Genomic DNA, 25,706 nt, shown 5'->3' with positions numbered 1-25,706 from the left:
TCCATGGGGCTCCAAAGAGTCAGACGCGACCGAGTGACCAACCACACGTGCATGTGATATGACTCTACTTATAGGAAACGTCTAGATTCGGCAAATTCACAGAGACAAAAGTTAGATTAGTGGCTGTCGGGGGCCCAGGGGAAACGGCATGCGGAGCACCTGCGTAGGCACTGCCTCTTAGTGGCGGTTTAATGTGTAGAACTAGGTAGAGGTGCTGGCCACACAAGACTCTGTCCTAAATGCCACTGACTGTACACTTTAAAATGCTTTCACTTTCATGCATTGGAGAAGGCAATGGCAACCCACTCCAGTGTTCTTGCCTGGAGAATCCCAGGGACGGGGGAGCCTGGTGGGCTGCCGTCTGTAGGGTCGCACAGAGTCGGACACGACTGAAACGACTTAGCAGCAGCAGCAGCAGCAGCAGTGGTTAATTTTATGTTCTATGAATTTCTTTTCAATAGACTTTATTGAAAAGTCTCTTCCAAGTGGCTGCACCGTTTGAATTTCTACCAGCGATGAGTGATCATTCCTGTTGTTCTATATCCTCGCCAGCATTTGATGTTGTGCTTTGTTTTTTTAATTGTAGTAAAATACCTACAACAAATTTTATTATCTTAACCATTTTCATCTATTTATTTTTCTTCCAGTTTTATTGAGATATAGTTGACATACAGCGTTGCATAAGTTTAAGGTATATAGCATAAGGATTTGACTTACATACATAATAAAAGTATTATCACAATAAGTTAAGTGAACATCTGTCATCTCATATAGGTACAAAGTTAAGAAATGGAAAAAAGTTGTATGATGAGAACTCTTAGGATTATTCTCTTAACAACTTTCATACATACCATACAGCAATGTTAATTGTCTTTATAATGGTATACATTATATTCCTAGTACTTACAACTGAAAGTTTGTACCTTTTGACTACTTTCATCTAATTCCTCCTAACCCCGCCTCTGGTAACCACAAATTTGAATTGTTTTTGATGTATAATTGACCTATAAAACTATGTAATTTCTGTTACATAATTAGTAATTTGATATTCTATACATTTCAGAATGATCACTGCTGATGAATCTAGTTATGATATGTGACCATACAAAGATACTACATAGTTGTTAACTGTATTCCCCTCTCTGTACATTTCATACCCCTAGCTCATATGCTTTGCACCTGGGACATTTGTATCTCTTAATGTCCCTCATCTATTTCTTTCTTCCTCCACCCAGCTTCCCTCTGGCAACTCCCTGTTTGTTCCCTGTATCTGTAACTCTGTTTCTGTTTAGTCTTGTCTGTTCATTTGTTTTGTTTTAGAGATTTCACATATAAGTGAAGTCATACAGCATTTGTCTTTATCTGACTTATTTCACTTATCATAATACCCTCTAGGTCCATGCATGTTGCCACGACTGTCAAGATTTCATTCTTTTTATGACTGAGTAATACTCCGTTGTGTATATATACACCACATCTTCTTTATCCATTCATCTACTGATGGGTACTTGGGTTGCTTCCATATCCTGACTATTGTAAATAATGCTGCAATGAACATATCTTTTCTAATTAGTGTTTTTGTTTTCTTTGGATAAATACCCAGGAGTGGAATTGCTGGATCACATGATAATTATATTTTTAACTTTTTGAGGACTCTCATAGTTTTTCCAGAGTGGCTGTACCACTCTACATTCCCACCAACAGTGCATGAAGGTTCCTGTTTCTCCACATCTTTGTCAACACTTGTTATTTCTTGTCTTTTTGATAATAGTCATTCTGAGAGGTGTGAGGTTACATCTCATTGTGGTTTTGATTTGCATTTCCCTGATGATTAGTGATGCTGAGCATCTTTTCATGTGCCTGTTGGCCATCTGTATGTTTACTCTAAAGAAATGTAATCTAAAAAAATACATAAATTTCATCATCTTAACCATTTCTCAATGTGCAGTTGTGTTAAGTTCACATTACTGAGAGCTCAATCTCTAAAAACCTTTTATATTGCAGAACTGGAGCTCTGTACCCATTGAACAGCAACTGCTCTTCCTTCTTCCATTATCCCCTGGGAACCATCATTCCACTTTATATTTGTATGAATGAAATGGTTCTAGGAACCTCGAATAACTGGACTCCTACAGTTTCTGCCTTGTTGTGATCGCCTTATGGTATCTCACTGGGGTTTTGATCTTCAGTTACATGATGATCAGTGATACTGAGCATGTTTTCCTGTGTTTCTTGGCCATTTGTATGTCTTGTTTAAAGAAATGTTCTCTCAAGTCCTTTGACCATTTTTAAGTAGGGTTGTTTAATTTTTAGTTATTGAGTTACAGGGTTCTTTATATATTTGGGATATTAGCCCCTTATCAGTGTGTGATTTGAAAATAATTCCTGTCATTCTGTAGTTAACCTTTTCATTCTCTTGATTGTATCCTTTGATGCACAAAAGTTTTAAAGTTTGACTTATTATAATCTATCTAATTTTACTTTTGTTATCAGATCTTTTGGTATCATATCCAAGAAAGCACTGCCAAATCCAGTCTCATAGAACTTTCTCCTGAGAATTTTAAAATTTTAGCTCTTATATTTAGGTTCTTGGTCCATTTTGGATTAATTGTTAAATGGTATAAGTTAATTGTTCTTTTGCATTTGGACATTCAGTTTTCCCAGCACCATTTGTGAAAGGATAGTCTTTTTCTCATTGAATGGTCTTGGTATCTTAGTAAAAAAAATCATTTGACCATACATGTGAAGGTTTATCTGTGGGATGTTTAGTCTATTCCATTGGTCTATATGTCTGTCTTTATGCCAGTACCACACTGTTTTGATTACTGTAGCTTTCAAATAGGTTTTGAAATCAGGAATTATGAGATCCTCAACTTTGTTGTTTCTCAAGATGGTTTTAACTATTCCAAAATCCTTAGTTAAGTCACTTGCTCAGTCGTGTCCGACTCTTTGCGACCCCATGGACTGCAGCCCACCAGGCTCCTCTGTCCATGGGATTTTCCAGGCAAGAATACTGGAGTGGGTTGCCATTTGGATATTCCTTTAGGAATTTTAGGGTGAATATTTCTATTTCTGAAAATGAAAGAAAAGTGTTAGTCACTCAGTCATGTCCAGTTCTTTGCAACCTCATGGACTGTAGCCTGCCAGGCTTCTCTGTCCATGGAATTCTCCAGGCAAGAATACTGCAGTGGGTAGCCATTCCCTTCTCCAGGGGATCGTCCCGATGCAGGGATGGAACCCAGACTCCTGCATTACAGGCAGATTCTTTACTGTCTGAGCCACCAGGGGAGACTGATTATATTAAATAAATTCTAAATAAATAAATATTAAAATATTTCTGTCTTTTGGATTTTTAAAAAACGGCTATGCCACATGGCTTGTAGGATCTCAGTTCCCTGACCAGGGATTGAACCTGGGCCCCTGAAGTGAAAGCGCTGGGTCCTTACTACTGGGCCACCAGGGAACTCCTTGTCATTGGAATTTTAATACAGATGGCATTAAATCTGTAGATCACTTTGGGTAGTATTGACATCTTAAAAATATTAACTCATCCAATACGTTAACACAGAATGTCTTTCCATTTATTTGTGTTTTTAATTTCTTTGAGCAACATTTGGTAGTTTTCAGTGTGCAAGGCTTTCATCTTGTTGGTTAGGTTTATTCCTAAGTGTTTTATTCTTTTTAATGCTATTATAAATGGATTTATTTCTTAATTTCCTTTGTAGGTTATTTCTCATTAGTGTATAAGAATGCAACTAATTTTTGTGTGTTGATTAAAAAAAATTTTTTTACAGTCTTGTGTTCTCTTCCACTGCACAACAATGCAATCAGCTACAACTACACACATATCCCCTCTCTCTTGAGCCTCCCAACCCCACCCTGCCTCTCTAGATCATCCCAGAGCACCGGACTGGACTCCCTGTGTTATACAGGAACTTCTCACCAGCTAGCCACGTTACACATGATAGTGTACATATGTTGATGCTAGTTTCTGCATCCACACCCCTCTTCCTCCCCCACTGTGTCCACAAGTTCATTCGCTACATCTGCATCTCCATTCCTTCTCTGCAAATAGGTTCATCAGTACCATTTTTCTAGGTTCCATATGTGTGTATTAATATACAATATTTGTTTTCTCTTCAAATATTGTATAATATACAATATTTGTTTCACTTCATTCTATATAACAGGCTCTAGGTTCATCCACCTCATTAGAACTGACTTAAATTCACTCTTTCTATGGCTGAGCAATATCCCACTATATGTATGCACCACATCTTCTTTATCCATTCATCTGCTGATGGACATCTAGGTGCTTCCATGTCTTGGCTATTGTAAATAGTGCTGCAGTAAACACTGGGGTACACGTGTGTTTTAGAATTGTGGTTTTCTCAGGGTATATGCCCAGTAGTGGGTTTGCTGGATCATATAGTAGACTTATTCCTAGTTTTTAAAGGACTCTCCATACTGTTCTCCGTAATGGCTATATCAGTTTATATTCCTACTAACAGTGTAGGACGGTCCCCTTTTGCTCACACCCTCTCCAGCATTTATTGTTTGTAGATTTTTTGATGATGGCCATTCTGACTGGTGTGAGATAATGCCTCATTATAGTTTTGATTTGCATTTCTCTGATAATTAGTAATGTTTGTGTATTGCTTTTATATCTGCCCTGTCACTTAGCTGAATCCACTTCAGAAATCACTGGGGCTTTCTACATGTAAGATCACATTGTCTAAAAACAGATAATTTTACTTATTTCCTCCAATTTAGACAACTTTTATTTATTTTTCTTGCCTAATTGCTGTAGACTAGCACTTCCAGTGGGCTTCCCTGGTAGCTTAGCTGGTAAAAAAGCCACCTGCAATACAGGAGACCCTGGTTCGATTCCTGGGTTCGAGAAGATCCCCTGGAGAAGGGATAGACTTCCCACTCCAGATTCTTGGGCTTCCCTGGTGGCTCAGATGGTAAAGAATCCAACTGCAACGTGGGAGGCCTGGGTTCAATCCCTGGGTTTGGAAGATCTCCTGGAGGAGGGCATGGCAACCCACTCCAGTATCCTTGCCTGGAGAATCCCCATGGACAGAGGAGCCTGGCGGGCTACAGTCCATGGGGTTGCAAAGAGTCGGACATGACTGAGCAGTTAAGCACAGCACAGTACAGGGCTTCCAGTACTAGGCTGAATATAAGTGGCAAAAGTGGGCATCCTTGTCTCGTTCCTGATCCTACAGGAAAAGCTTTTGGGCTTCATCACTGAATGTGATGTTCACTGTGGCCTTTGCATATATGACCTTTATTTTATTAAGATAGTTTCCTCCTATTTCTAGTTTAAGTGTTTCTATCATGAAAGGATGTTGGTTCTTGTCGAATACTTTATCTGCACCGGTTGAGATGATAATGTGTTTTTTGTTCTTCTGTTAATGTGGTGCCTCACATAAAGCAATCTTCACATGTTCAACCATCCTTGCATCCCAAAGATAGATCCCACTTGGTTATTGGGTATAATTCTTTTAAAGTGCTGTTCAATTCAGTTGCTAGTATTTTGTTGAGAATTTTTATATCATTGTTCATCAGGGATATTTGTCTGTAGTTTTCTTGTAGAGTCTTTATGTGTGTTTGGTATCGGATAATGCTGGCCTCATAGAATGATTTTACAAGTATTTCCTCCTTTACAGTATCTTGGGAGTGTTTGATGAGGCTTGGTGTTAATTATTCTTTAAATGTTTGGTAGACTGTATGAGTGTGGCCATCTGGCCTTTCCTTTGTTGGGAGATTTTTTGTTACAGATTAAATCTCCTGACTAGTTAGAGGTCTGTTCTGACTTTCGTTTGCTCCTGCCTCCGTTTTAGTAGTTTGAGTGTTTCTGGAAAATGATCCTTTTCATCTAACTTATTCACCAGGCGTATTCTTTTGCAGTATTCTTCTCTCCAGGTCATGGCCTTTGTTCATGAAATTCTTGAGCTGTTGGTTATTTGCTTTCTTATTGTCCCCCATGGCCAGGCCCGTGACCCCTTTCCCACCCCACCCCACACCCCCCCAGGAACCAGCCATCACCCGAGCTGCTGCTCCTGCTGTGTTGCAGCCTCCTTGTCCTCTTAGCTGTGTCTGCGGGGCTCTCCTCTCTTCTCCCTTCCTGTCTGCTTCCTTGCTCCAGGGAAGACACCTGTTTGACCTCTAGTCTAGTTGTGATGGTGGCTGTAAGGTGGAGGCAATCCCATCTCTGTATGTGAATTTCATTTCAATTTTTAAAGGAAAGAAAAAGGAAGAGGAGTGGAGGTGAGGAGAGGGGAAAGGAGAGGCCCAGGCTTTTAAATTAGACAGTGTGATCTTGAACAAGTCCTTAATGTCTCTGGACCTCAATCTCCACATCTGTTTTATGGGATTGGTGTGAAAATAAAAGCATTCATTCAAAAATATTTCACACTTCTTGTTTTGAGATGAAAATGGTAAGATTGTTGGCACATAGACTCCTCTCTTCTGGCTTAGGAATATGTTTTTGTACACGTGGCAGAGACTTGATATGCAAGCTTCATGATACAGGGGTTGCTTTTTCACACATCACAAAAGATCCAGAGCTCATGCAGAGTTCCTGGGTATCATCAGCTCCCATATTCCTCCTCTCTTTCTGCTCAATGTGTGACATGCACCGCCAGGTTGTAAGGTGGCTGCAGCACCTTGGGAGGAGGGGAGAGTATTTTGGGTGAAGAAAAATGAAAATCATGAGTTCGGATCAAGACACACATAATGGAGACTTCAGAGGAGGATTGGGCTGGGGAACGCTTTTCTTTGGGTGGCAACTGAGACTGAGGTTGTAGGAGGAGTGGCCTTGAGATCCCTGCACTTACCCGCCAGGTGCAGCCAGAGACAGGAGGAAGGTGGTGCCCTGGGAAGCAGAGGTCAAGCAGTGTGGATGCTGTGATGTGCTCTGGCCAAGTTATTAGCCTCTGCATGAGGGGTGGGCAGGATGAGAAATTCCTTCCCCTATGCTGGCTGTGGAAGGTGCTGTGGGGGAACCAAACTGGGACCTTATGGCTCAGAGGGGGCCCACCATTGAGTCCCAGGGCACCCCCTGCCACCCCAGGAACAGCAGCTGCCCTCATGTCCCCAAGGAAAATGTCTAAAATTCCAGTGACAGTGGGACTTGTATTCAGGCCTTAGGGATAAAGCCCAGAATGTCAGGCCCCTGGGAGAGATGATGGTAAACTTCAGCTCACACCAAGAAGTTATAGATGATTATTTTAAAAATTAGCATCTGGAGTGTTTAAATGTGCCAATTGTTCCCCAGGGCTCCAGGATGAGGGTCAGCTCCTGACTTGGCCCTTGTTCATGCATCCACTCCAAATGTTTCCGCTTGGCTCATCCAGATTGCTTACAACTTTCTGGCCATGTCAGTTCTCTCATGCTTCTGGGCATTTGCACATTCTGATCCCTCTGCTTCAGCTCCATTTCCTCTTCTCCAGTCCTGTCAGCCACTCCTCCAGGAAATGATTTCTGCTGGCATAGCTGGCCACCCTGACTTCTGCAGGACCACCCCACCTCCACCCTCCACGTCTCTTCCCCTCCTGGCACGTCTGTACTGCATCGTGGGCATGTGTTTGCTGACTGGGACAGACTGCGTCCCTTTCCTCTAAGACCGAGCACTTGGTGTGTGTTTGTTGATTGACTTACAAGGTGAATGAGTGCAGACCCTCGACTGAGAGCAGAGAGAGGAGACGGGAAGGAGACGGAGGGAGATGAGGCAGAGCCTTTGTGGTAGAGGATGTGGGTGCTCCCAGCTTGCCCAGCTCATCACAGACCAGCCGAGGTGAGTGGTGTGGCCACGTTGCCCATGGCAGGTGCTTCCCAGAGCCTGACCTGGCCCATCACCCTGTGGGCACTGACCTCAGATTGCAGGACCAGGGAGGCTGTGAATATACCCAGGTTGACTGACTTGCAGCAGGTCTGACTGTCTTCTGTCCCCAGAATGCTACTTGTGCATCCAGGGCTGAGAAGGCTCATTAGGGACTCCCACCAGGTTCTGCTGTGAGCTCATGGGGAGACCTTGCTCTCTCCATGCAGTGAGGCCGTCCTTTACTCGCAGTGTTTGCCACTATGTCCTGCCAGGCCAGTGAGCAAAGGGGCCCAGGTTGACCCCACCCTAGCACAAAGGCTCAGACCTCTTCGATCTCTTTTGCATTTTGGCCTTCTGCAACTTTATTTAGGAAAAAGTGTCTGTTGTTCTGAAAACCTGGTTTAAAAGCCCCTGGGGCAGAAGATGTGTGAGGACCCTGCCTCCTGGGAAAGTCTTCAGGCCTTTTCTGCTCAGAGGTTGAGAAAGCTGAGCCAGAAAAGCCATAATGGAACTTAGAACGGATGTGGTGGCTGCAGGGGAAGAGTCCCTCTAAGAAAGAAAACAGGAGAAACAGCAAAGCCGTGCGGCCCTTGGGCAGGCTCAGCCCCAGCATCCCCATCAGAACCTGGTGGGTGGAGGGGCTGGGCTGAGGCTGCCTGGATGCGGGTCCAACCCCGTAACTCCGCTCAGGAGCATGACTCCTGAAGGCCCTTCTATCCCCAGGAAGGATCTGTCTGGTGCCCGAGGCCAGGAGGGGCTGGCAGACTCTCTGTTGGGGGTACAGGGTTAATGGTTAAGCTGCCTGGTCTTCCCTGGGGAGGAGGTTAATGTTTGAATGCTAAGAGAGAGACAGGAAATGCCACTCACCAAGCTGTCACCAAACTCGGCACACTTACCACAGATAAAAAATTACCTCCTCAGCTATTCTGGGCTAGGTAAGGCCTTCCCAGCATTTCCTGGGAGCATTTCAGGGTCACCCTAATAGCTTCATGGCCTGCCTTACTGGGCTATTTATTACTTTGTTTTCAGAAGCTGATACCCTCTCAGAGCTGGCTGGTGGAAGGGCTCTGCCTCACCCTAGGGAGGAATGTTCCAGAGACAGAGTGGAGGCAGGAAAGGTGTGGGCTTAGTGGTCGGACAGATCTGGACAGGGGCACTGCTCTGTCACTTAGGGGCTGTGTGACCTTGGGCAAGACCTCTCTGGTTCTTCATGTCCTTGCCTTTAGAGGGGGAACTCCCCATCCCCTTTTCCTCTTCTCTTTGACAGTGGGCTCCCCACTCCCAAAGAACATGGGCTGCCTTCTAAAGGGTTGGGGGGGTCAGTGTGCCTTTTTATTGAGGTGAAATTCACATGGTATTAACCATCTTATTGAACAGTTCAATAGCATTTGATGCATTCACAGGGCAACCACCACCTCTATATAGCCCCAGAGCATTCTCATCATCCCAAAATAAAACCTGTACCCATCGCTCCTCATCTCCCTCCTTCCTCTGCCCTACTCCTGGCAACCGTACCTCCACTCCCTGTCTCTGTGCATTCGCTGACTCTGTTCATTTTGTATGAATGGAGTCACAATCCGTGACCTTTGAGTCTATCTCCTTCCACTAATGTTTCCAAGGTTCATCTATGTAGTGGCACGTATCAGTGTGTCTTACATGCTGGCCTTTGATGCGGTTTCTCTAACAAACATTCCAGGTCCTTTTCTGGATTCCCCTGGCCCCTGATGGCCTCTGGCAGACAAACACTCTGGGACAACCCTCACCCTACCCAGAGCTCACCTCTCCTTTCCTTGCCACAACTGACCTTGGCTCATTTTTCAGAAACAAGAAACTTATGTTTATGTAGCACTTTAGACATTTTTTTTTTTTTTTTTAGTTCTTAAAGCAACCCATGCAGTTAAGTACTGTTACCATCCCACTTCACAGATGAGGAAGTTGAGGCTCTTAGAGGCACAGGATCACCCAGTGCTGAAAGAGGACTCTCAGCCCACATCTTTTGACTGCAAATCCTGAGGATTGTTTATTTTGCGATCCCGACTGAACTGAGTGACTGATACTCTCACTCTCCCCAAGAAGATTTGCATTTGAAAAAAAAATAGAGGAAGAGAGAGATTGTTGGTGCCAATTAATGTCTAATTAGAGTGAGAACATGAAAGGAAGCATTTCAGCTGGAGGAGGAAGAGCTCGTGGGTGGTTGAGGAGGACTCTGTGGGGCCAGTGCAGTTTGTACAGTCTAGGGAGGAGGAGGCTCAGGATCAGTGCTCACAAGCTCAGAAGCACTTGCCTTGGGCAAGTCTCTTGGAGAGAGAAGAACCAACCTGCCCCAGGGAAGTGGCCCCCAGCCTCCCACTCAGAGGCTCTGTATCTCATCCAGTGCAGCCTCCTAGCTGCATGACCCTCTCTGCTTGGATTCTTTCGGTAGTGGAGAGCCCACTTCTCCCCAGGATAGTTCATCCCAAGGACTAGCTTGTGCTTCTCGGTTTAAAGAGAAGCACCCCAGGCTTTCTGTTGTGCCTGCCTCCTGTGCTGTGCTTTTTAATGCCTTTGCTGCCTGGGCCTCCAGTTCCCCTGACCCCACCCTGACCACCTCTGTGTGTGGTCCAGCCATCACAAGTAGGGCAACACGGTTCCCGACCTAAATACTGTAGGTCAGGTCATTCGCACAGAGGGCCGAGGAGACCTCCTTAGGGTGCCCTTGGGGTGGGCGCAGGAAGGCAGAGGGGGCTTGATGGAGCCCGGAAGCCGGCTGCTGGCTGTGCTTGTCTGATGTGTCCCCATAGCCATTTCCCCTCTGGGTTTTCCCACTGTCTGGGGCAAATGGGCAGCAGGGCCCTTGAGCCTCTTTCGGGAACCTTCTGTTCCCTGCTCATCACATCACTCTTGTCTCCCTAGTCTGAGTGAAGTCTTGCTCTGTTCCTGTTTTTTCAGAATTATGATTGCAACGTTGCCATCAAGAAAATCAAAATTATGATTTTCTCAAGAATTGTGATTGCACCAGAATTCCTCTTTATCCTCCTGCGTTAGGGGCCCTTTGGAAACAGGTTAGGGAGATTGTAAGTTTTCCTGCCCTTCTAGGAGGCTGTGAACCAGTAATCTAAGAAGGAAGGAGAGAAAAAAGGGAAAAAAAATGCCAGGAGGGAAAAAAGATCCACTGCACACACACATCATTTACTTCCCACCAAAATTCTGGGGGGCATTATTTTATAGATGAGACCAATTTTATAGATGAGGAAGGTGGGGCTCATACATGTAAGTGGTGTGTTCAGAGTTCACTCTGTCCCCACCACACTTCACCTCAACCCAGGACCCCACGCTCTGCCGCGGGCACTGGGCAGGCACCCCCTGCTGCCCACATGGCATTAGTGGCTGATGGTGTCTTTTCCTGTTTCCCTACTTGAACTTTCCCCAGTCTTCCCCTCCTGTCCCCTCCAGCCAGGTGGTCAGTGTTGACAGGTGACCTCAGAGATGGTAGAGGGTCAGGGGATTCCCTCTGCCCTGCCCTCCCTAGTGGCTCAGTGACAGTAGCTCTGCTTACAAAACTCCTCCATCTCTTACCTCCTGGGTCCCCCCCAACCCCGACTCAGGCACTGAGCTTTGCAGCTCTGGGTCTAAAACTCCTAGCCCTCCCCCAACCCACTGACCCGAGTGCTGTGCCAGAGCCCCCGGGGAGGCCAGACCAGGACGCCATGCCACCTCTCTTTCGTGCTCCGCCTGTGCAGCCATCCCTCGCTCAGCAGGAGCCTGTAGGGAGTGGGGTCCAAGGCCCTCCGTTCACACCCTGGAGCGGTGCAAACGGGGTCCCTGCAAGCAGCCAGGAGGCCACTCTGCTGCCTGCTCCCCCGGCCATAGGCCTTCCAGCCCACCTGCACCAGGCACCATCTGTACTGTGGTCTCCTTTATATCAATGGGGTGACTCTTTTTTTCATCATGCTGTACATGAGATCTTAGACTTACTCATCATATACGGCTTCCCTGGTGTCTCAGTCAGTAAAGAATCTGCCTGCAATGCAGGAAACCCGAGTTCAATCCCTGGGTCAGGAAGATCCCCGGAGAAGGAAATGGCAACCCACTCCAGTGTTCTTGCTTGGAGAACTCCATGGATAGAAGAGCCTGGTAAGGTATGGTCCATGGGGTCGCAAGAGTCAGACACGACTTAGCAACTAAACCACCACCATCATATATAACTCCAACTCTGTAATCTTTGACCAACCTCTCTGTCTTCCCCCCAACACCCACCCCTGGTAACCACCGGTTCTATTCTCTGCTTCTATGAGGTTAACATTTTTGGATTCCGCATACCAGTGAGATGATAACAGTATTTGTCTTTCTGTGTCTAGCTTTTTTCACTGAGCACAATGTCTTCTAAGTTCATCCATGTTTTCATACATGGTAGGATTTCCTTTTTAAAAAATTAAAAAATTTTTAGGCTGAATGATGTTTCATCATGATTTTCTTTATCCGATTCTTCCTTTAATGGACACTAAGGTTGTTTCCATACTTTGCCTGTGGCAGTAATGCTGTAGTGAACGTGGGGCTACCGATAGCTCTTGAGACAGTGATTTCATTTCCTTCAGATGTGTATCCGGTAGTGAGATTGCTGGATCATTTGGTGGCTCTATTTTAATTTTTTTGAGGAAGCTCCACTGTTTTCCCCAGTGGCTATACCAACTTACATTCCCACCAACAGTGCATGAAGGTTTTCTTTTTAAACTGACTTTTTTTTTTAACTTAAGTCAGTTCAGTTCAGTCGCTCAGTCGTGTCCGACTCTTTGTGACCCCATGAATTGCAGCACACCAGGCCTCCCTGTCCATCACCAACTCCCAGAGTTCACTCAAACTCATGTGCGTCGAGTCAGTGATGCCATCCAGCCATCTCATCCTCTGTCGTCCCCTTCTCCTCCTGCCCCTAATCCCTCCCAGCATCAGGGTCTTTTCCAATGAGTCAAGTCTTCACATGAGGTGGCCAAAGTATTGGAGTTTAAGCTTCAGCATTAGTCCTTCCAATGAACACCCAGGACTGAACTTAGCTTCATCCTAAACAGCAGTAACTACAAAATCACAGCTGTGATATACTTGTTGTATAACCTTTTATGCATATTAAATTGTTTTTAAAAAGGTGTAACTATTAAAATTAAAAGTGTTCAACCGTGTACCAGCCACCAGAGCCTACCAGTGAAACGTGCTCCTCACATGCTGGGCCAGGTCTGTTCCAGTGCTGAACCTGTCCTGACAGCGAGGCCAAGGCTCGGAGAGGATGGCCGTGTCACAGGGCTCAGGACATGAGCAGTACTGTGTGGAGTTAGTGTCCAGGGCTGCTGCCACCTATGGTCAGCCTGGAGGTGGGATCCTAGCTGCTGGCGCCCTGTATGTCACTTTGCCTCTTGGGGCCTAGGTTCCTCATCTCTGCTTTGGGGCAGTGACCCTACTTGACCCCTGCATTGTACAGCGCCAGCCTGGATAGCCCCTTCCCAGCCTTTCTTTCCCCCTGGCCAATAGGAAGGATATGGGCATAAGCCAGCTGTGGGGGAACCTGTGTCCCTCTCGCTCTCACCCACCACCAGCTGCTCCTCCCTTGCTTTCCGCAGCACCAGGCCATTGTCCCTGTGGGCCAGACCTGACATGACCCAGCTCAGGAAGCCTGCCAGATGCCCTGGCACCCTTCCCATCTGTCTGGCTAGCCGGACGTGGGTTGGGTTGTCCGGCCTCAGGGACTCGGGCCAGTGCCCTGGCTGACCTGATCAGCCTCAGTCCTGAAGCCGCTTCTCCCAAAGGGAGAGGCTCCTTCGTGTTCCCATCAGCCCCAGTGCTTCTAGGAGGAAGGGTGGCCGCGTTGTAAACGGGGCTTCTGCAGAAGGAGTCGGGATGTGGGGTGGGCCTCACCCTCCAGCCTCCAGGTGCTGTGCCAGGCGAAGTCACACCGTGCCCCCCTGTCCAGGGCCTCTCAGGACCATGTCACTGTCCCAGGGGCATCTGGGGAGGCGAGAGTCACTCAGGGGCCTGGTGAGCCACATCTATGGTGGGAACCTGGAGGACCGGTGCCCAGACAGTGCAGAACCTTCCTGTGTACCCTGGGGAGGTTCAGGAAGAAAGAAGGTCCAGCCTACCTTCTTTCAGTGCACACCGTGAGAGTTGGGGTGAAGGCTCTGGAACATCCAGGGGGGTTTCTTATGACCCACTTTCCTCAAAGAACTCAGACACTGGTCCTTGGCCCCCTGGAAGCTTCCACTGTCACTGTGGGAGCTCCATTAGGCCCCACTCTGAGTTCCCGTGGCATTCTCCTCCTCTGTTCTCTCCCCACTTTGCTCAGGGCCAAAACCTCCCAGAGCTGCTCTGCCCCAGCCAGGCATCTTTCCCTAAGAAACTGGGGCTGGTGCGTCTGGAGACAAGCAGGTGGGCAGAGCCCATGAGGTGGCACCCAGGAGCCTGGCTGGACAGTTACCTCACAGCCCTTCCGTTTCCTGGCTGGGTGACTCCAGGTACCCACCTCCTTGCTTTATTGCTTCATTTGTAAATGAGGGCAGAGTTGGGTGCCTTGCAGCGCTGCTGTGGGTTGAATGCTCTCCTGTGTGTAAAGCACAGAGTGACTCCTGCTGGCATCAAGCAGAGCTGGCAAGCAGAGGACGTGGGATTCAGAAATCATGTGTGGTATCACGGCGAATGCCCATTTACAAGGAATGGGTGACGAGGAGGGGAACAGGGGCCAGAGACTCGGGCATTCATCCTTTCCTTAGATGGTTGTTGAGTGCCTGTGCCTTGCCTAGTCCTTGTGGGCACAGGCCTCCAGCGGTCATGAATCAGACTGGTTCCTGCTCTTTATATCGACTGCCTGGGGCGGGGAGCCATTTGCACCCAGGCACCAGGAGGAGCCCTGCCCCCTCCAGCTATGACCTCCCTTGGCCTCTCACAATCATCTTGGATGGGCTCCTGGAGCCCAAGGCTGGTGTGAGCCCAGAAGAAGAGGCCTCTGCAGCAGGAACGGAGGGATGCAGTATGAAGATTCTCAAAGCAAAGCCTAATGACCACATACAGAACACCTGTAGGGAGGTCTTAGCCTGCAGATTCCTAGGACTCAGGACGACTGAATCAGAACCTCCCCAGTGACACAGATGTCTACTGCAGGATCAATACCTCTAAAGTGGGACAGATCGCCAGGGGGACTTCACGTGGAGGGAACAAAAGTGTCCAGGATGATGCTGAAACTTTGAGCCTGGTTTTATTCATGCCTGAAAAGAGACTCTTGCTCTTTATAAAAACTGGGAATTAGCCAGCTGGGTAATCCAGGGACCCCTTCAGACCGCTATCCATTAGTCCCTGGAGCTAAAAATTGCCTTGCAGTTCAGAGGACCCAGCTGGGTACCGCCCCCCCGCCCCCCATGCCAGGATGAAACAGAAGACTTGGTGAGGAAGAGGACTGGGGAGGATGACAGGAGGGAGCTGCCATTCCCTGGCACCCGGTGAGTGCCAGGCTTTCCACGTGGAGATGATCTCTTCCCCTGGACAATCTCAGGAGGAAGCCATCTGTTTCCATAAAAGAGCTGAGGGCTTGGGCAGCGAGGTGTGGTGAAGAGGACTGGAACCCAGGTCTCTGGGACTCAAGAATCTTGAGTTCTTTCTGAGGTCTGTGGGCTCAAGGGTGGTGTGGTCTGCTTTGTGTTCCCCAAACTGGATGCAAGGTGACTACGGACCTCATGGTATCACCTCCATTTCCAGTGTGCTCCAGACCTTCCTGGTGATGTCCTCCCAGGTGGCATGGGCCCCCAGAAGTCTGTCACAGGAGCAGTTTCTCTGATTTTCTTCCCCTGGGATCTACTGTGGGAGAATTGGTGGCTGGTTGTGTTAAATGATAATTTCTAACAGAGTATGCCTGCCAAACATTGTGCTTAAGTAATGAGAGAAACAGTGATACATTAACCACTGGTTCACAGGAGAATTCAAAGTACTGCATATATAAGGCAAATAGATGCAAAACTGGCTGGAAACAATTTCACATAAGTTTTAGATAATTCATAGTCATGCAAATGCAAAGAAAGTGACAGAAATGTGGTCCCAAATGCCTCTGGACAGGAATCGTTAGCATGGCCATCAGTTATCTACAATTTATTGAGCTGTGAAATAGCTCAAAGACACAACAGGCCAGAGAACCACAGAATCAGGTAAACCAGAAGGCCGTGCTTAAGACAGCATCTAGTTTTGCATTATAGACATCCAGTAATTTTTTTCATGTCAAAGTCTTTCAGTTACCGGAAGTGGGCCACTGAGCTGGCTCTGAGCTTCCTAGCAGCCAAACAAAACAAAGAAGAAACAACCTCAAATTCAGTGTCTATAAGGACAGATATATACTAGCTGTTCACCATAAGTTCAGCTTTGTGTTGTATTGAGACCAGATTATCCGTGGAAGGGATGTGGGGGGCAACACCAGGCACAGGTGCTGGGGATGTGCTAGGCTGTGGGGGTGGGGTGGGGGGCCGTGTCCACGTTGAGACGCTGTCTGATGCTGCTGCTCTTCTCGGCAGGCTGCCGGGGGCTATGGGACAACACCAGCTGCTGGCCGTCCTCTGCACTGGGACAGACGGTGGAAGTGGCATGCCCGCGGTTCCTCTGGATGCTTGTGGGCAGGAATGGTAACAACTCAGCCCGGGGGCCCAACTGGGCAGCTGTGGGGCAGCCCTCTGGGTGGGCCTTGGCCTGGAAACATGAGGCCAAGACTTCTCTGCGGACAGGAAGTGAATGGAAGGATGGGAGTGGTCCTTGCTGGTGACTGGAAGCCTTGCTTGGGGGTGTGTGGGGTGGGCTGAGTTGTCAGTGCCAAGCAAGGGGCCAGAGGGCCAAGTACCAGGGAAGAGGTAAAGGAGGCCAGGCTTGCTCCTCTCTGCCCTGTGTTCCCATTGAGGGGCTCCCCTCCTTCCTTGCACATTTCTGGCCCCTTAGCACCCAGGGCCCTTGCTCCAGCCCTCGTGTCTGGGTCCCACTTAGCCCTGGGTGGCTTTCCAGGATGCTCACTTCCTCTGTGCCCTCTCTACTAGGCCCTGCTGAAGAACTCTGTCCTTTATGGAAGCTTCTGGTCTCCTGGGGGATCTCTCACCCAAGCAAAGCTTCAGTTTATAAGGATTTCCTTAATTTCAGACGAGGAAGTGAGGAAGTTGTCTCCGACAGGGAACACTTAGGGACTAACAGGGACTAATGCTGGACAAAACCCTGTCATGTACTAGGCATTTTTACAGACAACTTTAGTTGTCACAAAACCCCTGCAAACCACAGACCTTTTCTCTTCACTTGGCTTAGTTAAACAGTGAAAATAACAAGGTCTGGGAGGGGTTTAGCCTTGGCTTCAGGTTCACAGCTGGGAGATGGAGAGACAGGGACTGCAGTTTCTTCTCTCAGCCACCCAGTGTTGCTGTGGGGCTGCAGGATCCACCCACCTGCACGGTCTCACGGAGGCGCTGCCCCCTGGGTTCCATGCTAGGGATCCAGGGCATGGTTGGGGGATGAGGGTCAGCGGGGATCATCTCAGCCTGGAGCCTACTGTGCTCGTACCCAGCTGCGGGCCCAAGGGATTGGCCAGCCCAGGAGCATAAGTCAGGAGCAGTCCAGCCTCAAGTCACCTAGAACCATCTGTCCTCTATCTGCTCTCTGCCCATAAATCTACCTTGGGTCTGGAGTCTGAAGAAAGGCTCTACAATAGTGTCTCAAGGGTTCCAGGGCTCCCCACCCCAAGAAAGGAAAGTGTGTCCAGTGAGAACAAGCTGGTGCTCCAGACTCTTCCTTTTGAAGGAAGAAAAAAAGTAGAATAAACTGTTTCTCAGGGTACCTACTACATGGGCCCAGGCAGAATGAGTATCTGTGTGGCTGGGAAACCACAGGCTAGATTATGTACCCAGATACTTGTGTGTCTGTGCTGGAGCCTAGAATATTCCATCTATATATGCATCAAAGGATGCATTCCTTTGATTCTTAAGAGGGCCCTGGTCTTCCAGTATTTCTTCTTTAAAAGCACACTTCCTGAGTGGGGTCAGGCCTTGGCTTTCTTCCCCTTCTGTCTTGATGGGGGATGGGAGCCTTACAGCAGCAGAGAGTCCTAACCTGATGAGGCTTTTGAGAGTCAGATAAAAGCTTTGACCTGGCTCTTCCCTGGACTGCTTGCCTGCACATGCACACACAAACACACATTTGCACAAAAATACTGACTGTACTTTTGGGGACCCTTGAAGTGTTTACTGACCTGAACCTCGGTTAGAACCCCTGACATATTAGGAATTAAACCCAGGGGGAGTGGATAGGAGCCCATGGGAGCCCACCCCTTGTGTCCTCTGCGGTTCTACTAAGAGCCATGTCCGCAGAGGGCACCTGGCCTGCATCTCATGCAGTGTTGTCATGGGAATCCTGCTGTGTCGGTGAGGAGAGGCATCCAGACAGACAGCCCAGCCTCCAGGGATACACTGTCTGATAACCATTTCTGGATTCCAGGGAGTAAGTGTGCTTTTATTTCAGTTTCTTGTCCAACCAGCCACCCTTTGACCACCATTCTTTCCTCTCTGACAACCTAGCTTGCTTGATTTAATAACAGAAAGCTTCCACTCATCTCCTGAATTCCAAGACTCCAGGCCCCAGCATTTCTGGTCTAATTTAGAAAGGCCAGAGGCAGAGGGAAGTAGCCTGATGGCTTCCTCTCTGTGTCCAGCACCAGCCTGGGTTTCCTGCAGTGTAGGTGATTATTCCTATTTGGTACAGAAAAGTGATGCACCTAAGGGCACGCAGCAACCGAGAGCCAGTGCTGGGTTTCGAACTCAGATTCTTGACCCGTGCTCCAGGTCTCCTGAGCCGTCATAGACCTGGCATGCCTAGAGCCCAAAGGCCATGGTCTCCTGCTAGAGTTGCCTCTGGGATCTCAGGGAGGGGGCAGGCAGGAGGGTGGGACAATGATGGGCCACATTGAGGCTGGGCTCTGTTGCCCAATTCTGGGCCTTGGTTTTCTTATCTGTGAGGTAGGCCCGCAAAACCTCCTTCAGAGGAGTGCCATTAGGATCAGCATGTTAACATAGTGGCTAGTTCTAGAAATGGCCACCATGTTTTCTCCAGCTGAGTGGAATCTGTTTGGTCCTAAACCCTGAGAGACGGTGGCCTAGACCATGGGGCCAGTCAGAGAGAAACACACCAGGCCCAGCTCGGGTGGCTGGGGAGCCCAGACAGGATACTGATTGGAGCAAAAGGAGCAGCAGGGCTCCTTTGGTCAGAGCTGGGGTCAGCCCCCTGCAGCCTCGACAGCAGCCAGACCTGGGGACTGGAACTCGGCCCCCCCTTGGCAGCCCAGAGTGGAGGATGCAGCCGAGCAAGTCTCTGCAGGCAGGGAAGCTCCCTGCATGGCTTTCCCAGACTTCTGTCTTGGCTTGGCAGCTCCTCTACCCCAGTCTTCGGGCTCTTGCTCTAAAAAGCTCCGCCTGGGTAAGCTCTTCCCTCTTCCCTTATGAAAACGTTTAGAACGGGCCCTTCCTCCTCCCTCATTTGTTTTCCTAGCCAGCCAGCCTACAGATGTTTGATGAGCAAGGGCTCTGGGGAGGCAGGCCCTAGGGAGCCCCTGAGAATCTCTGGGAGGGGAGGCAGGGGAGCCACGGTCACTTCCGTGTGAGAGGTACACACTGCAGGCTTGAGAGACAGAGAGGGCTGCAGTGGTCTCGTGGTTTATAGCACAGAGAAGCACCGAAGAGAGGCTCCCTGGGAGGTTATGTGTGCTAGCTCTGCTGATTTTCAGACACTGAGCAGCAGGGTGTGAAGTTATGTATAAAGTAGAACTTCTGGGACTTCCCTGGTGGTCCTATGGCTAAGACGCCACGCTCCCAGTGTGGGAGGAATGTTTGATCCCTGGTCAGGGGACTAAGATCCTGCATGCTGCACAGCCAAATAAATAGATAAATAGAGCTTCTTAGCGCAGGAGTAAAACCAGGAGCCTGTAAAAAGTTAATTATGGGCGTGGCCAGGTCCTCACCAAGCAGGCAGATTTCTCTGGGGCACTCACCCATTAGATGGCTGTCCCTGATAGCTCAGTGGGTAAAGAATCCGCCTGCAATGCAGGAGACTTGGGTTTGATCGCTGGGTTGGGAAGATCCCCTGGAGAAGGGAAAGGCTACTCACTCCGGTATTCTGTCCTGGAGAATTCCAGCCCATGGGGTTGCAGAATCAGTTGCAAAGACTGAGTGACTTTCACTTTTCAGGGCCTGGGAGTAGGAAGAGCAGAGTAAGAAAGGGATTAGTACAAAGCCTGCGGCTAAGAACATAGGCCTGAGCCCTGGGGTTCAAATCCCACGTTCTACATTGACTGGAGTGTGGTCTTGAGCAAGTTCTTTAACCACTGTGTGCCTCAGTTCCCCTAGCTATAAAATGGGTGTAGTATTTTCATGTTACAATACATTTTACTATAAAAGTAACAGTGCCGACCTCATAGTCTTGTTAGGATTGAATGAGCTAATACCTCTCACATGCTTAGAGCAGTGCCTGGCATATAGCAATCACTGTGTATTGTTATAGTAGAGCATGCGGTTTTATAATTGAATAAACACACTGTCATTAGTGGGAGGTCAGTGTTGTTTGGTTTGGGGTGTGTAACCTGCTGTTCTTAAGCACTGCATATGGCCTCTCTCATCATTGGAGGCATTGCCATGCCTGCCAGAGGAAGGTTTTATTATTCTCTGAGGGGCACCCAGGTAGCTGAGCAGTGACCCTGGAAGTTGTGCTGGGCCTGGGGCCTGGGGCCTGTGTCAGTCACCTCCCTCGTTGTGGAGCCTGGTGCCTGGCACAGGGGGTGTGGGGCACGGGCTGTGGGTGAGGCAGTGGGGGCCCAGGGGAAGATGAGCAGTGCTCAGAGGCTGGGAGGGCGGGGGTGGCTAACGGTTCAGGGCCCACCAGGTTTGCAGGTCAAGGGATCCAGAACCGCGGCTCTGTGTCTCGCATATACACGCGCATCCCCACTTGGGCTGTCTGCCCACACCTTTCCTGCCACTTTTCCGGACTGACTCTTACAAAGCCTTCAAGGGTCAACTGAGCAATTGGAGCTGCCCTGTGTGGTGTGGTTCGGAGAAAGGGACAGAGTGACAGAAGGAAGCTCCCTCCACCTGCAACTAAGTGGGGCAAGGCACCCAGAAACCTGGCCATCAGTCCGTCCCTCCGCTCACCACAGCATGCTTGGTCCCCACAGGTTCCATGTTCCGGAACTGCACACAGGGCGGCTGGTCAGAAACCTTCCCCAGACCTGACCTGGCCTGTGGGGTCAATGTGAATGACTCTTCCAACGAGAAGCGGGTAAGCCTGCCACGCCTCCCTGTGGGGTGGAGGGGCCTGGGGAGGTAAAGTGAAGCCGGCCCAGGGCTAGGTCAGGTGACCCGGGGCTGCCCTCCTCAGCCCCACACCCTCCCAGCTCTGTCCTGGCCTACCAGCCTGGAGGGGTTGGCCCTGAGGACCGTGGTGCAGTGAGAACTGCCACGTGCCTTGGGGATGCTGTGGCCAGGTTGGCCTGAAACCCAAAGCTCAGTGACTGGGGCTAACTGCTTGGGCCAGTGGTGAGTCCGAACCTGCCCTGCGGCCTTGGTGGAGGTGAGGAGGAGATAACCTCTGTGCCTCAGTTTCTCCATCTGGGAAATGGGGTAATAGTCTTGAGCTCGTCAGGAGGAGCAGAGTGAGCCCTGGAAGTGCTGGGAAGGGTGAGGGGCCACAGCACCTGCTCACAAAGGTCCCTTCTCAGAGGAGATTCAGGCTCCAGGAGGCAGGAGCACCCAGCTGCAGGCAGGCATGGTTTAAGAGAGGATGCTGGTGTGTGGGCACCCTGAAGAGGCCATTCGGTTCAGAGTCCTTCCTAAAGGAGATTGGGTGAGGGATGGTAGTGGAGGATGGAGTTCCTTCTCTCCCAGAGCTTATCATCCAGTTAGGGAAGATACATGAGGTCTTCAGATCCAGGTGGAATAATTTAATAGGGATTACGCATGGTCTTAGAGGGCCAGTGGATGGGCCCAGACCTCTGTAGATTTCTGTTTCTGTCTCTGACCTATGTGAAGACAGGAGGCTTATATGGATCACATTTGTAAAGTCTGTAAGATTCAGAAGGATCACATGTATAATGGATGGCAGGATGGAGGTTCAGAAGGATGCATAGGCTGCAAGTGACAGAAACTTCCAAGGGGCTTCACAAGTTAACGTGGCTCATGTAACTATGATACAGTGGATGGGCGTCCGGCTCTTGTAATGAAGCAGCACCCCAAAGCCACTCAGGACGAGGTTTCTTCTCTCTTCCTGCTAGCCTAGTGACTTATCCCGGGGCTGGGATCCTGTTGTCATGTGTGTGCCATTGGTGATAGCAGCCGTAGACTCCCAGGCCTGCTTGTCCAGGAGGAGGGACAGCCTGACCTCTTGCTAACCACAAGAAAGCTTCATATGCAAACAGCCAGTAAGCCCGTCCTCACATCTTACTGACCCAACGTGACTTGAGCCTGTCCACCTCTGCACGTTTCCAGGCAGAGGGATGGGACACATGCATGGCTTGGACCAGCAGTTCTCAAACTTATTGGCCTCAGAACCCTTTTATACCCTTAGGAATTACTGAGGACCCTAAAGAGCTTTTGGTTTTGTGAGTTATCTCTGTTGAAGCCACACTTAAGAACTGTTGGCTAACACTAGTCAGCTGGATAAGAACAAAGGCCAGGGCCTGAACCATGATATTCATGGCTGGGTTGAAACTCTAAAATGCCAGAGAAGGCACAGAGATTTAACAAAGATAAATGCAAAGTTCTGGACTTAACTGAGAAAATTAATTGCCCAAAAATAGTAAAAAAAAGAAAAAGAAAAAAAAGAAGAAGAAGACCTACTATAACTTCAGCTCATGTAAAAAAATATTAGAATCCCTAAGATTGGTGTAAGTTTTTCCAGACCATGGGATATGCTGGTCCCTGATGCCAGACCACAGACAAGCACTGCTGCTGCTGCTGCTAAGTTGCTTCAGTCGTGTCCGACTCTGCGACCCCAGAGATGACAGCCCAGCAGGCTCCCCCGTCCCTGGGATTCTCCAGGCAAGAACAGGCTTTGTCTTTTCTTCTTTTGGCTATGTGGCTTGTGGGATCTTAGTTCGTCAACAAGGAATTGAACCTGGGCCCTTGGCAGTGAAAGTGTGGAGTCCTAACCACTGCCCTGCCAAGGAGTTCCCCACAAACTTAGTCTTTTATGCTGAGAATTGAATCATCCTTTCTGAGTGTTAAAATGTCTTTTCATCTTTTAATCAAATGATTGTGAAAGTATGTATTTACTGATTGTCTTTTTGCAACTTCCTGACTTGGCATACACCAGTTGCCAACAGTGGACTCAGATTAGCAGAAAGACCAGGCAAAGCTGCCACATGAGTACATAAAGCTGACTTTGTTTACCCGGAGCAGAGGTTAGAAAACTAGTGCCCTTGGGCCAAATCCAGCCTATCACCTGCTTTTACAAATGAAGTTTTATTGAAACACAGCCACATCTATTTGCATTGCAGGGGCTGAATTGAATAGTTGCAAAAGAGACGGAATGTTTACGCTTACATGTTTGCTATGTGTCCCTTTATGGAAAATGTCTGCTGTCTCCTAATGTAGAGGATGGAGAAGGAAGGGACCCAGTCAGGACACACAGCAAAGATACAGGTAGCCTCATCTAGGACCGACGGCAGCGAGGCTTCCTTCTGGACCCCTAGCCCTCTGGGGGCAGGTGTCGCAGAGGTTGAGGGCACTGAGGTCACATCTGGCTTCGGGGGAACAGGGGTCTTTTGGGGTCAGAGCTCGAAGACAAAGGCAGAGCTGGCGGGGATGTCCTGAGGGTCACCTGGCAGACAGTAACCCAGCCACAGGACAGCATGGGATCCTCAGCCTGGACCCTCCACACTTGTCATTCATGCCTCCTCGTGCTGCCACAGGCTGACCCACTGCTCCTGACCCAGGGCTGCAAAACCAGGTGTCTCCTGAGTCAGCTGATACCCTCAGCTCTGGGGTGCATCCCACACGTGGCAAGATTCTAGGGATGGCACATCAGTCTCCAGATTTTTGACAAATCACTGCTCTTTGAAATCCTAAAGGCTAGAAACCATTAACCCAATGCAACCTGCTGCCCTCTTGGTTCCCCGCACTCATTCCTGAGAGGTGGTTCCTGGATTCTGGAATTGCAGTCACCTCAGTGGGGAAGGCAATGACACCCCACTCCAGTACTTTTGCCTGGAAAATCCCATGGACGGAGGAGCCTGGTGGGCTGCAGTCCATAGGGTCGCTAGAGTCGGGCGCGACTGAGCGACTTCACTTTCACTTTTCACTTTCATGCATTGGAGCAGGAAATGGCAACCCACTCCAGTGTTCTTGCCTGGAGAATCCCAGGGACGGCGGAGCCTGGTGGGCTGCCATCTATGGGGTCGCACAGAGTCAGACACGACTGAATCGACTTAGCAGCAGCAGCAGCAGCAGCAGCAGTGGGGAAGGGCAGTGTCATATGGCAGCTAACCTGTGAAAAGTCCCCTCTGCTGTCAGAAGAATTTTGGTCCTTCTAAGTCAAATCTACTTTCTGATAACTTCTGCCCTGTCTGGAGCTTACAATTCAGTCTTACTCTTTTATACGTCAATCAGTTTAATACCCTTCTTCCCTAAGTTTGTTTCCTTCAGGATGTGGTGCACTCAAGTATTTTAATGCACTCTTCAGATGACATGGTCACCCCCCTCCGGAAATGCTCCAGTTCATTAATGTTCCTCTTAAAATAACATACCCAGGCCTGGAACACTCCAAACATTCCAGGGTGGCTTGCTGCTCCACAGCGCTCCATTAAGGAAACTGAGAAGAGGCCTAATTGTTCTAGCAGCTCCCTCATGCCTCATACTTCATACCACAGTCTTAGACTGCTGACTCAGACCGAACAGTGGATAGTAGCGTAGAAGGTGAAGATGGAGAAAATTAACAAGGGCTGAGTGTCTTCTAAGGGCCAGGCATTGTCTAGATACTCTACCTGACACCATTTCTGTTCTTCCAAAAAGCCTGCACGGTGGATGTTATCTGCATTTTACAGATGAGGAATCTGAGGCTCCCAGAGAAGTTTAGAGATTTGCCTAGGGTCACCCAGAAGTTAAGCGATTTGCCCAGGGCTGGTGAGTAGTAGCGGTCCTGGTTTGGAACCCTTGTCTCTTGACTCTGAAGCCTTTCTGTGTTCCCTCGGCATACACTTCTTTAACACCATGGAGCGTGGACCACTCAAACCTCAAGGTCATTTTTGTATAAACGCCTGTCAGATTTCCTCAATAGTATCTGTGTGCTGGTGTTTTCTTGTTACCCTTTTCTTCTGGTTACAAGACAATACTTACCACTGAAGAAAAGTGAAAGATACAGAAAAAAATACAAATGGAAATAACGACTGTATCCACCAGTTTGTAATCCAAAGTTAATCACTAATAGTATCTAACACAACTCCTTACAATCTTGTTTCTATGAATGTGTGAGATTGAACTGCCTGAGATGACCAATATTCAATCTTTTTTGATCTTCAAAAAAGGGAAGAGTCATACAATTCAACAACACTTTTCTTTGCATAAATCAGAAATCACATGTAAAATGTGTATTCTGCCTTTTCACTTAGCATTATGTTATGTCCTGACATCTTTTGAAACTCTTGATAAGTAGCATTTTAATATAGCCTAATTTTGAAATAATTTGAATTTAAAAGAATTTAGTTAACTATTCTGTGTTTGGCATTTGCATGTCTTTCATTAAAAACAGTTCTGTGATAAACATCTTTATATATAATATGCTTTTATATTTCTGATAATTCTTAGAATTAATTCCTAGAGGTAGAAGGGAAGTCAGAAGGAACGCGTGTGGTTTTTGCTCTGTGCTACTT

General features: G+C 48.3%; 1 protein-coding gene across 1 annotated transcript in view; it reads left to right on the top strand.

Annotated features, from left to right (window-relative positions):
• The window catches only part of SCTR (secretin receptor), a 69,942-nt gene that overhangs the window by 15,427 nt on the left and 28,809 nt on the right, over nucleotides 1–25,706 (top strand). Inside the window, exons 3-4 of the mRNA XM_052635762.1 lie at nucleotides 16,345–16,452; nucleotides 21,018–21,121. Of these exons, the coding sequence (XP_052491722.1) occupies nucleotides 16,345–16,452; nucleotides 21,018–21,121 (212 nt within the window). The remainder of the gene's footprint in view (nucleotides 1–16,344; nucleotides 16,453–21,017; nucleotides 21,122–25,706) is intronic.

This window comes from Budorcas taxicolor, chromosome 2 (assembly GCF_023091745.1).
Source record: "Budorcas taxicolor isolate Tak-1 chromosome 2, Takin1.1, whole genome shotgun sequence".
Taxonomy (NCBI): Eukaryota; Metazoa; Chordata; class Mammalia; order Artiodactyla; family Bovidae; genus Budorcas; species Budorcas taxicolor.
Note: the sequence above shows the minus strand (reverse complement) of the source record. Positions and strands in the feature narration are given on the sequence as shown.